Here is a 12,049-nt window from a genome sequence, read left to right on the forward strand (position 1 = left end):
ACATTGAACGCTCGGTTGCATCATAGAGTATATATATATATCGGGTTGCATACGTCACCCCGGACCTCAAAGTTGAGGTCCGGAGGAGGGACTTCCGGCAGTCTTCCGGGTGCTTCAAAACGCCACTGAGCAACTTCCACTGACATGAATAGCTGGGGGGCGGAGCTTCGCGCCAGTTCAGTCTCTATCCTTTTATATACTCTATGCTTCATTGATTAAGGGAACATTCCCTGACGGTGACGGAGACGCGACGCTGACGCGCCCGGTGGAGCCCTGGTGTAAGGGTACACACGCACGCACGCGAGCAATCGCCACGCCCCCAAACGACTTTCTAACGACACACAGTCCGAGAGACTAGTGACCGCGCGACATTCAAACCTCCAGAGATAAGAGAAATGGCTCATCTTCTCATTCTTCTTACACGGGCACGGTTTGCTGTTTTTCTACTGGTAGGCTTATCAGAAGGTACGTAGGTGAAATTAATGACACAGATGCTTTTCATGCTTACACATAAATGTATATGTAAAATGTAGTGGTAGTGGTGTTACATTTTGTCTTCAGACCATGTCAACTCCAGACCGCGTCAACCGTCGCCGTAGAGACGGACCCACAACGGCAGATGTTGTTCACAGCGAAATAATGCGTAGCAGTCCGCGTCAATGCCTGTCTCTTCCCTTTATGTTAATCACAATTCCAAACACATAGCCTACCGATGTGATTCTTGTCTTAAGCGTCGGGCAGGCGTTGTGTGGACCTTAGCCAGGTTTTGTTGTTGTTGTTGACAGTCACGGGAAGAAGGGGTTGTCTGACTCTTCCTGTTTTTCAAATAATACATTCGTTTTTATAAATTATATTCTATTCGCCATTGGAGTATGAGTATGTGTCACGTACATTAACCATGTAGCCCAGCATGTAGTGCGTGAAAATAAACGCATTGATGAATGAAGGAATAAATAAATGTTTCTGACGGGATTCGATCTTGTCTAGCCCCATATGTGCCCTCTCCCTACGCTCATTTCGGAGCTACAGAATGAGCGTAGGGAGAGGGCACATGGGGCTAGATCTTGTCCTGCTCTCAGCATAAGTTCACCAGTCTGGAGCATAGTTCAATGTGCCATTCTATCCACAACGTTTAGTAACCGTAATCACATCATGGAGTATAGAACCAGCCATCAACGTTTCATAGCACCACCCCACATGTTTTATTCTTTTTCCTTGTCAGAAATTGTGGAGCTCTGATTTAGTAGACTGATTTTGCTGTTACAAGTTGTTTGGTTTAATAAGTCAGAAATTGCAGAAAGGTTATATTATTAGAAACGGGAAGATAACAAACTAATTTATTTGGATAAGTCAGAAATTGCAGAAAGGTTAAAGGCAATATAGACAAGTTTCCAGTGTTTGTACACAGAGGTGAGTGAGTGTTTCCTAGCTCTGCCTCTATCGTGTTTCTAAACAAATTCAAATCTAGCTCCACCCCCCCCCCGTCATTCTATTGGCCGAGCCAGGTCACTTCAGGCGTGGGGTTGTTGTTGCTGCTGGGAGGGACGCAATGTGATATTTGCGCTCGTATGATGGCATTAAAAAAATATGAATTTCTATCGTACATCTTAGTTACAATGAAAATGAGTTGGCACGCTTTTTTTTTATACGGGTAACTGTACCATAAGCGCAATATCACAGCGGAGGCAGAGTCTCACTTAGCCCGTCTCCGGACCCCCGGGCTAAGGCTAACTCTGCTGTCAACATATTCATTCTCTTTTATTTGTAATCGGTGGCGGCACTGGCGGTGCATATAAAATATATATAATGCCCCAGCCACCACAGCATCGTTCATGTGAACTACTTTGTCCACGGTTGTTCATTGTAATGATCGCTATGATGATGATCTGTCATCATGACATTGACCCTCTCGCGGACCGCGACCACTGTAGAATCCACGCTGCCTTCAACCCGCCAGGCAGGCTCCAGACGTTGATGCCCTGCCCAATCTTGGCATGCGGTTGGATGCTGGGGAACTGGATACATTTAAAGTGGCCAATTTTGGAGATTGTGTGGTTCATCACACACACACACACACACACACACACACACACACACACACACACACACACACACACACACACACACACACACATATACATTTCGTATGCACCTATTATGTTATACATTGATTATTAGGCACTTATAACTGTCACCTTCTCCACATAGGTCTGTCAGAGATAATACGAACACAAGATCCTGTAATGGCCTTGGTGGGAGAGGAGGCCCGTTTCACCTGCCAACTCACACAATCCAAGAACGTCCTTCAAGTTACATGGCAGAAAATAATCCCAGGAGGAAGAGAGGATGTTGCCACCTATAGCAAAATGTTTGGCACCAAGATCAACCCTCCCTTTCAGGGGAAAGTGGAGTTTGTAGACACAGGACTGCAGAACAGTGCCATAGTGCTCAGGAATGTGACCAAAGCAGACACGTGCTGCTACAGGTGTTTATTTAGTGCCTACCCCGAAGGAGCCATCTATACAAAAACCTGTCTCACAGTTTATGGTAAGAACTTTGTGGTCCTTTGTATGTTTGCCCTTGTTTTTCATGTATGTAAAAATGACATATAGATACAAGGGGGGTTAGGGGTTGGCGGGTAAATGTACAAAAGGCCTGTCGCCCTGTCCTCACAATTAAGAAAATGAGTTGAAATTGAATTCCTATCAAATGTTTCGTTTTCCAGAGCAACCTGAACCCACATTACGCGTCACAAAATCTAATGGCACAGAGCAAATGGTTGTGTCCTGTTCGGCTGTGTCCCGTCCTACTCCGACAGTTACACTGGAGGTCCCCAGACACGAAGGATCTTCTTCAAACTACACCAGCGTCCATGCAGCCAACGCTGACGGTACCGTCACAGTGAACAGCACTGTCACGTTGGAAAGGTTCTGCAGTAACACCACGCAGGTCCAGGTCCGCTGTGTGGTGCGGTTCTACTCCGGGGTTGACAAGGAAGTGCCCAGGGTAATTTATTCTGATAAACAAGCTCCATGTGGTGGTGAGTGAGAGATGGGTTTTTTTTTTCTTCACTATTTGATTTAACCACATGAACCATAGCGTCCTTATTCTAGGGTCCAGGCTCACACCACATAGGCTCTGGCCTGACAACGCATCGCGTGTTTGAGTCCCGTTCATGACGACCTTTGCTGCATGTCTCTCCCCTTCTCTCTCCCTCATTTCTGTCTCTCTCCACTTGTAACTTGTAATCAATAAAGGAAAAAAGCCAAAATCAAATCATTTAAAAAGAACATTCGGATAAAATATCAGATCTACGAGTATGAGTTCACAGTGGGTTGCAAGACAACATCTTGTGAGCTTGTAGATCTGCTATTTTTTGCAGAAGAGATTTGGTGTAGACTAGAGACACCGGTCGACAGAGTATAGGGTTTAAGACAAGTGGTTAAGGTTCTAGGTGGTTCATGGACGGTTAGTGACCTTCCTTTGCCATTTACTGTAGTGTAGCTGGATGGATTGTCAGATAGATAGATAATGTTACTAATTGCTCTATGATACTTTCTTTTCCCAGGTGTGATTGAAAAATCTGAAGCAGATAAGAGTGGTTTCAGTAAGTTCTTGTTCATCAGTGTGTCCGTTGATCCCGAGTGTTTTCATTGTAGGACATAAACATTTCTCATCTTTTCCCTCACAGTTATGGGTATTGTCTCTGTTGCTGCCATTGTTGTTGGACTCATCGTAGTTGGATTTGTCTTCAGACGTCAACAACAAGCAACAAGGTAACATTCTGTAAGAGTTTTAGCTCAGCCGAGCCTGAGATGGTTTCTGAACATTACGTGGCTAACCTGTTGGGTTTTCTAATTTCTCTTTTAGGAGGAACAATGACCCTGAAAATAAACAGACACTACAAACAACAATTCAAGAGTAAGACAAATGTCTGTCTGTCTGTCTGTCTGTCTGTCCGTCCATTGGTCTACACTCTACAAACTTTGCATTTTGTTGTATTCGTTAAATCCTTATTTGGTCATCAGCAACTGATAAATTCATCACATGAACAAATATTAGCTGGACTAATGACATCACCCACTGCAAGATGTGAACAATTTCAGACAGTAGTCCATATCACATAAGATCAACGTACAAAAAACAAAAAGACAAACAACATGGGAATAAGCCAGAGATGAAGCCAGAGATGATAAACTCTCTTTGCTAACTGTTACAATCATATAGACCGGCCGAATACACATTAGGTTATGGTCACACATGCACAAATTAAATATTAACCTCTCGAGTGAAGGAGCATGCAGAGCTTTCAATTTTGTAGTCTCTATTTTGAAACTGATTCACTTGCCTCGCATGGAATTGAACTTTGATGAACATTTGTGACCGTACCCTAAGTCTAAAGCTAGTTGATGGGCTTGTTGTGGTTCTGCTGGTGATTGACAGAACACAGAACATTAGAACTATTCACATTCACATTTCCATTACTGCTGACATTCTTTTGTACTATTTAAACGTGAATGTTTTTTGTCCCCTTTTGTAGAATAAAGGAGCCTTTATTCTCACAAAATCAGATTATAAATTGTTGCAGTCCAGTGAAGATAAAGCCTGTTAGCTGCAAACAATTTGATAGGTACAGTACAACCTACAGTACTGCAGCTCAGTAACTAACAAAATAACTAAAACTATAATAATGATGATAATAATAATAAAAACATTTTAGTTATAAAAATAAAAGTGTTTTGTGTGCTTACAAAACTACGCCGCAGGTTGAAAACCCACCTCTTCAGGAAACACTACCCTTCCTCTCTGCCTGACCTACTTGTTGTTAACTAGTTGTACGAACGTTTGTTTTCTATTGTTGTATTGTTTATTGGATCTTGTTTAGTCGATACACTTAATTGTTTTAGCTCATGCTCATTTGATTTAGCTATTTTGTCTCATCCGGTTAAGGAAATAGGTAGCTGATATATTGCACTTTTACCTTAGCGCTAGGTATACTCTTGGTTGCTTGTTTTTGCAGAAAATGCACTAAAGACTTCTGGTGATTAGTAGTTTTTGTTCCCTACCTATGTTGAATACACTTATTGTAAGTCGCTTTGGATAAAAGCGTCTGCTAAATGACTGTAATGTAATGTAATGTAATGTAACTAAAATCATAGAGAAAATGTCCTTAGTTTTAGTCTTTATTATATTTAAAAAATAGTGAAAATAGCCGATCTACAAGATCATAGCGCGTCTTCTCACAAAGTGAGCTAATTAGTAAAATCTGGTGTATAGTTTTGGGATGGACTACATCTTTGTCCTGAAGATTCTGTTCACAGTCACTTACATTTCCCCTTCACTGCTGACCAGATATGCAAATTAATTCAACTTCTCATGCATGAAATCGATGAGGTGGTGGTTTATTAAGTTTTGGAACAGTTTTAACTTTAATGCCTCCCTCCCTTTTTAGGACAAAGGAGCCTTTATTCCCACAAGATGAGATTCGGCAACGTCAAAGTCCAAAGAAGATTCAACCTGACATGGTTCAACCTGACATGGTCTGAAATCTAAACATAGATGTATGAGAATCCTGGTCAAAACTGACAGTTGTGTTTTCTAACTTCTCCTTTTAGGTCGCACAATGACACAATTGCTGCATTATGGTGCTTCTGGATGGGCTGGGAGGAATTAACATTTGATGGAAATAGATCTCAAGCTCACAGTCACAATGCATCTTGCTGCAGCAATTTTGTCAAGAGATTTTGTGTAGTGGGGAAACTGAGCAGACCAAGTACAGAGCAGATCAACTAAGTATTAGTTTGCAAAGTTTCTGTGTTTGTGTGCATCTGTGTGTGGAAAGTACAGTGTCTGTGTGTGGATTACTGTGGAACTAACATTTCCAAACCAACTGCAGTTCCAGAACTCCTCACAAGAGGTCAGACTTAACATTTCCTCCAGGAGTCATTTGGAAGTAGGGTCCATAGGGTCTGGACATGACAAAACTATCACAGGTGGTGACTGAGTTTGGAGTTTTATCTAGTTTCTGACAATCCTTGACTACAAAGTGAAAGGGGTTATTTTAACAAACACTACACCAGCTGCCACTAATTGGCTCCACAATTTATTAATGAAATCACCTGAATTGTGTTGGGTTGGACTCCCATATAGTTGCTCGGCACCACATGAACACGTAAAGTCTCCTTTGTGTCTCCATAGGGAACCACTGCATCTCACGCATCCTTATATATTGTATATATTGACTTATGAAATTGTATTTTGTGGAAAAGAGACCCCTTGGTTGTACAGCTGTAAAGCCTGTAAATAAGCAAAGAGACGGCTGTGCCATTGTGAAAATGCTTGTGAATATCTGAAACTCCTTGTATTGTAAATAAGATGAGAGAGACCCTACGGCTGTGCCGTCTGTCGGTCTGTGAAACAAGCTTCTAAATATCTGAAACCTTTTACTTGTACTTTTTGTGGCAAAAGCGCTCTAAACTTTCTTCCTTTCTTTGTTTTTGATGGTAGCTATGTACAAAAATGAATTTCACCCACTTTTTTACTTGTTTGCATTCATAATTTTCTATTAATAAATGTTTTGAAATACTGCCCAGGTATGTCTAATCTGATGTTGAACCAACAACACCACACAGACGTAGCCTACCTATTTTTGTTAGAATTCTTGTTAGAATTTTACTTGTCTTAAGTGAGGGAAAAAGAGATAAGGTAAGGGGCGTATGCAACTTGTTTGAATCCAGATTCCAGGCTATCGTAAAAGTCCAAATTAAAAACAATAAAACCATTGGCTTGTATCACTTTCTAGTCCGATTCCCTCCTAAGGCCTCAGCTCTGACCCCCAGTGGTGTAAAGTAGCTACAGTTAGTACACTTTTTAGGTATTTTGTACTTTACTCGAGTATTTCCAGTACCCAATACATTTACTTCTACTCCTCTACATCTCAGATCCAAATATTGTACTTTTAGTCCACTACATTTATTTAACAGCTTTAGTTACTTGTTACTTTGTAAATTTGGATTATTATTACAAAACATACATTAACCACTATCTACATTTTGGTCATTTGAAAATAGCCGATCTACAAGCTCTCAATGCGTCGCATGGAGATGGAGTCGCATTGTGAGCTTGTAGATCTGCTATTTTATAAATATTTTCATAGGTTTGAAAACCTGAAATGAGACATTCGGCATAAAGAGTATACTTTTGGTACTTTAAGTACATTATAATCCACCCCTCCTGAGTCCTGAATGGAGTGCCTGGTGCTGGGAGTCTGGTGCAACGCACAGGTCCTGGGCCTGGTGAGAACAGGAGTGGACCTGGTGAAACGTAGGAGGGGATTTATATGCTATCTAACAATCATTTGCTAAAAATATGGAAGCATCTATGAAATCACCTTTCTATCAATGAATATTGGATGTTATTGCTAAATGGATAGTATAACCATCATACCATATTGATTATATATTTTGTGGGCCTATTTGTTAGAATTACCTCAGTATATTGTATTTTTGTTTTCAATTACTTTTCTTTGAAGCTCTTTCATGTCGCTATTTATTTATGTTTATTTGACTCTTGTTCATGGTGTCAATCATTTCAGTTTGATCTCCCAATGTGATTAATAATTCTCTCTCTCATTGTGCCAGAAACTTTATATTGACGAGCCTGCAAGAGCAGTGATTATGCCATATCACAGCTACATGGATCCAGTGCTGTTGGTTATATTATAACTTATTTATTGGACCCATCCACATCCTTTCACCCTCTTTGCATTTCTATAGACTATGTTGTATGTCTCACTCTCAGTCCATTTGTTTGTGAACAATCAATGAATAAACTAATCAAAATAGCCTACAATTTACCCTCAAAAGTAGCCTAACACATACCGTAACTAATAGTCTAGTAATGAAATGAAATGATTACTATATTTACCAAGGGTATCTGGGCTAAGCTCAAGAACTTGTTTCCAGCCAGGCCCTGCTCATAGAACATTTCATCGTAGTGGTTCAATGCCTTGTTCAAGGGCACTTCAGCGGTGGTAATTTTAACGTGTCGGACCGCTGATTCGAACTGGCGACCTTCCGGTATCAAGACCGCTCCGCAATCCGTTCGGCCACCGCTGCCCAGTAGCCAGCCCATAGAGCCCCATTGTGAACCCGGACATGTTGAGTACACTCAACATGTATTTGCTAGAATAGGACCTGGTATAGGGAAATCGCTATATGCAGATGATGGGGCTCTGTGGAAAAGAGGGAGGGATGTACCGTACCTGGTCAGAAAGGTTCAAGATGAAATAAATAAAGTAGAGCAGTGGGGACATAAGTGGGGGTTTAAATTCTCTATAGAGAAAACAAAAACAGTATTTCTTACTAGGAAGAAGATTGAGGAAGGAGTGAAGTTGAAGATGTACGGTGACAATCTAGAAAGAGTGGAAACATTTCGGTTTTTGGGGGTACATTTTGATGCCAGATTGACATGGGCTGGGCATATTAAGAAGGTCATTGAGAAGTGTAAAATAATAATAAATGTGATGAGGTGTATCACTGGGACTAAGTGGGCAGCTGATAGGCGGTCAGTTAAAACTCTATATGTTGGGTTGATTCGATCAGTGTTAGACTATGGATGCATTGCTTATGGGTCAGCAGCCAAAACACACTTGGATAAGCTTAACGGAGTTCAAGCGCAAGCACTTCGAATATGCTGTGGGGCTGTCAGGACATCTCCCACATGTGCGTTGCAGGTGGAGACGAGGGAAATGCCATTAGAGATTAGGAGAAGACACCTTATGGCAAATTATTGGACACACATTAAGGGGCATGAGAATATTCACCCAGTGAAGGGAGTTCTGCAGCCATGCTGGGAATATGGAAGGACCCAGAATAGTAGCTTTGGGTGGGTGGCGAATGAGCTGGCTCAGGCAATGGGTGTGAATCGCTGCTGCTACCGTATACCTGCGCGCTGCAGTATACAACCTTGCTTGCTGCTGCTGTATCAGCGTGCCGCTGTATACAAACCTGCTGCGCACCCACCTCCACCCCAGCTACCACCTGTCGTTTTGGATCTACTGTTTAGGTACGGGGGATTCGGAGTCCCATGGTCGGGACTGATGCGCTTGATCTGAGTACCTAAAAAGCAGATCCAATACATCGCCAAACCATAATAAATATACTGTATTGCTCATCTATATTCAATAAATATATATTACATCCTTCTTGAGTTGTCTGACTGAACCTTTGTGGTTCCTAGAGTGAACTGTGCAATATATAGACCGGATAAACTGGGGGTATACACAGTAGAAATGTATGCAATACTAATGGCTTTACAGTGGGTGGAGGAGGCAAGACCAGGAAAGGTGGTGGTGTGCTCAGACTCGAGCTCGGTACTAAAAAGCCTGATGTCATTCAGATCAAGGTGCAGAGAAGACCTAATGTATCGAGTGCTTCATGTGCACCATAACCTGACCCAAAAAGGAGTGGGAATACAATTCATGTGGGTACCAGCGCATGTGGGGATTGAGGGAAATGAAACTGTGGATATGTTAGCCAAGGAAGCACTGCTAAGTGAGGAAATAGAGGTGGAGATTTGTATAAGTAAAGCAGAGGCTAAATCAGTGATATTGGAAGACGGTGATGGAAGAAGCAGCAAAGATGGGATGGAGAAGGAAAAGGAAGACATTATTACAATAGTCAAAGTAAAGTGGGTGGAAGTAGAAAGAACAGTAATGGATGTAGAAGAGAGGAAGTAATAACACGGCTAAAGTTGGGACACAGTGCGTTAAATAAAACACTGAAGGTGATGGGCAAACACCCTACAGGCCTATGTGAACACTGCCAGGAGGAGGAGTCGGTGGTGCATGCCATTATGGGCTGTAGACAGTACCAGAGAGAAAGAGAGAGTATGGTGGAAGAGCTGAGGGGAGTGTGAGTTGAAGAAATCACTTTTAACTAGAAAAAGTGCCCTTCCGGGCACAGGTCTCCACCAGGAGGATAGGAGTGTGTGTGATGTTTGGCAAAATGTTTAGGAGGATGTTTTTTTTTATTTGTTTTTGCAACAATTCTGGATGAGCAGGACATGTGCAGCATTTTGTACAAAACGGGCCACTCCTGAAAACTTTGGAAGGCAATCTTAGCCAATCAGTGTACAATCTGAGAAATCCAACAGACTCGTCTTGATCACATGACTACAGAGATCATGTGTACCGATGTGCATGTGCATTTCTTCATACGCCTTTAATGGCAATTGGATGATTTGAGGCATTTTGTTCCAAAAATGTGTTTTGCAAAAATCAACCTGTTGGTGGCGCTATAACAGGCCAATGTGAAAAGGGTGGGATATATTCCTCAGCCTAGTAAGAAAATGTGTGAAAGATTTCACGTAAATTGCATGCTGCGTTCATGATTTGAGGCTTTTGTTCAAAACGGGGCAATCTTGCAAACTGTGAAAGCCAATTATAGTCAATTAGGATGGAATATGAAATATCGGACAGATCCGACTTGAGCACATGACCATAGAGATACTGTGTAACGATTTGGGACAGAATCTGGAGGAGTAATATCAAAAAATGTGTTTTACAAAAGTCGGCCTCCTGGTGGCGCTATAAAAGGCAGATGCGGAAAATGCAGGTCAAAGGTTTGTCCTTGGCCTCTAGGGAGTGTGCATGCAACGTTTCTCGCAGATCGGTGCAGTTTTAGGTAAAAATGTGAAAAGCTGCCTCATGGTGGCGCTATAACAGGCCGTTCTGGAAAATGTGGGGCAGAGGTTCATCGTTGGCATCCAGGGAGTGTGTGTGCAAAGTTTGGCATCGACCGGGTTAACGGTGCCGGAGATTAGCTGGTAACGGACAGACGGAAGGACGGACGGACACACGGACACACGGACGGAGTGCAAAACATACTCTCTCCCCATGCCTTCGGCCTGGTGGAGACAATAAGTGAATTGATGCAGCAGAGGATAACACAGGGAGAGGCACGGTGATCAGATTTATTAAAGAAACTGGTTTATGAGATAGACTGTGATGGATATTTTATAGACATGGACACGTATATATCAATCAGTTGATATTTTAATAGACAGTTGACACACAGTGTCAGTGTGCACAGGACACAGAACTAAGTTGAGACATGCAATACACTGTGTGTGTGTGCAACTGCTTTAGAGTTATTTACAGCCAGTCCGTAAAAACAAAGCCTTTTGTTAAGAATGCGGCTAGGCACCCCAGGGGGTCTGGGTGCTGTTTCTAATCTTGCTTAGTTATTTACAATCAGCTAAAACACCCCAGGAGGGACGGGGGTTCTGTTTCTGACTATAGGAACCGCTCCTATCTCAAACTGCTAATTCAACAGCTGTGCATGTGTGTGTGGCAGAGAGCTTCTTGCTCTCTGCTCCAGAATGGACATGAATCTACACTGTGTATTTGTGCTTAATCATTTAGACTGGTTAACAATATAGTTTGAACAATTTCATTACATGTGTTCGGCATACTTCATATATAGTATAGATATTGAATTAGTCTTATTTGGTATAAAACTTATAGAGTGTTACATGAGCTGTATGCTCTGTGTCCCTCCTCCCCCTCCACCGGAAGATCCTGTGAGTTTCTAGGGAGGCGGGACTTAGAAGTTAGTAAGTACTGCAGACGCTGTGAAACTAGCAGAGTCCACACTGATTAGCTATGATGTGACTTCATGTATTCCACGGGGCCTTCCGCCCGTGGAAAGCCTTGTACTGAGTTATTCTGTTCAATAAAACTGATCAGAATGTGACGACAACCTGCTCCTCGACTCCTTTCTTCACTCGACGACCATCACTGCTAAAGACACAATTTGGGTAACTTGGTGCTAAATATACATCAACTGTAAGTGAGAAAAGTGAGAGTAACAGAAGGGGGCGGTAATGCAACTATTTGGATGCCAACCGCCATAAAACCCCACGAAGAAGAAGAAGAAGAAGAAGCTGTTGTCGTTGCAATGCTGTGTTGCAAAAATTGTGTCCACTTTGTGTTTGCAAAAATTGTGTCCACTTTGTGTTCCGGCTTTCAGAGAATAAAAGGCACTGA

At 42.1% G+C, this 12,049-nt stretch overlaps 1 protein-coding gene across 2 annotated transcripts; it reads left to right on the top strand.

Moving 5' to 3' along the window:
* The first annotated feature begins 289 nt into the window (after nucleotides 1-289).
* Nucleotides 290-6,587, top strand: LOC306916936 (nectin-1-like). 2 transcript variants are annotated; one of them, XM_079495036.1, is made up of 7 exons: nucleotides 290-465; nucleotides 2,209-2,547; nucleotides 2,726-3,040; nucleotides 3,569-3,607; nucleotides 3,692-3,776; nucleotides 3,874-3,921; nucleotides 5,453-6,587. In XM_079495036.1, the coding sequence occupies exons 1-7, from the start codon at nucleotides 396-398 to the stop codon at nucleotides 5,544-5,546; spliced, it is 990 nt and encodes a 329-aa protein (XP_079351162.1). In that variant the 5' UTR covers nucleotides 290-395; the 3' UTR covers nucleotides 5,547-6,587. The 2 variants fall into 2 exon arrangements, with proteins under 2 accessions (XP_079351162.1, XP_079351161.1); XM_079495035.1 differs by having other exon boundaries at nucleotides 292-465; nucleotides 3,871-3,921.
* The last annotated feature ends 5,462 nt before the right edge of the window (nucleotides 6,588-12,049 follow it).

Source organism: Electrona antarctica (assembly GCF_951216825.1).
Source record: "Electrona antarctica genome assembly, chromosome: 24".
Classification (NCBI taxonomy): domain Eukaryota; kingdom Metazoa; phylum Chordata; class Actinopteri; order Myctophiformes; family Myctophidae; genus Electrona; species Electrona antarctica.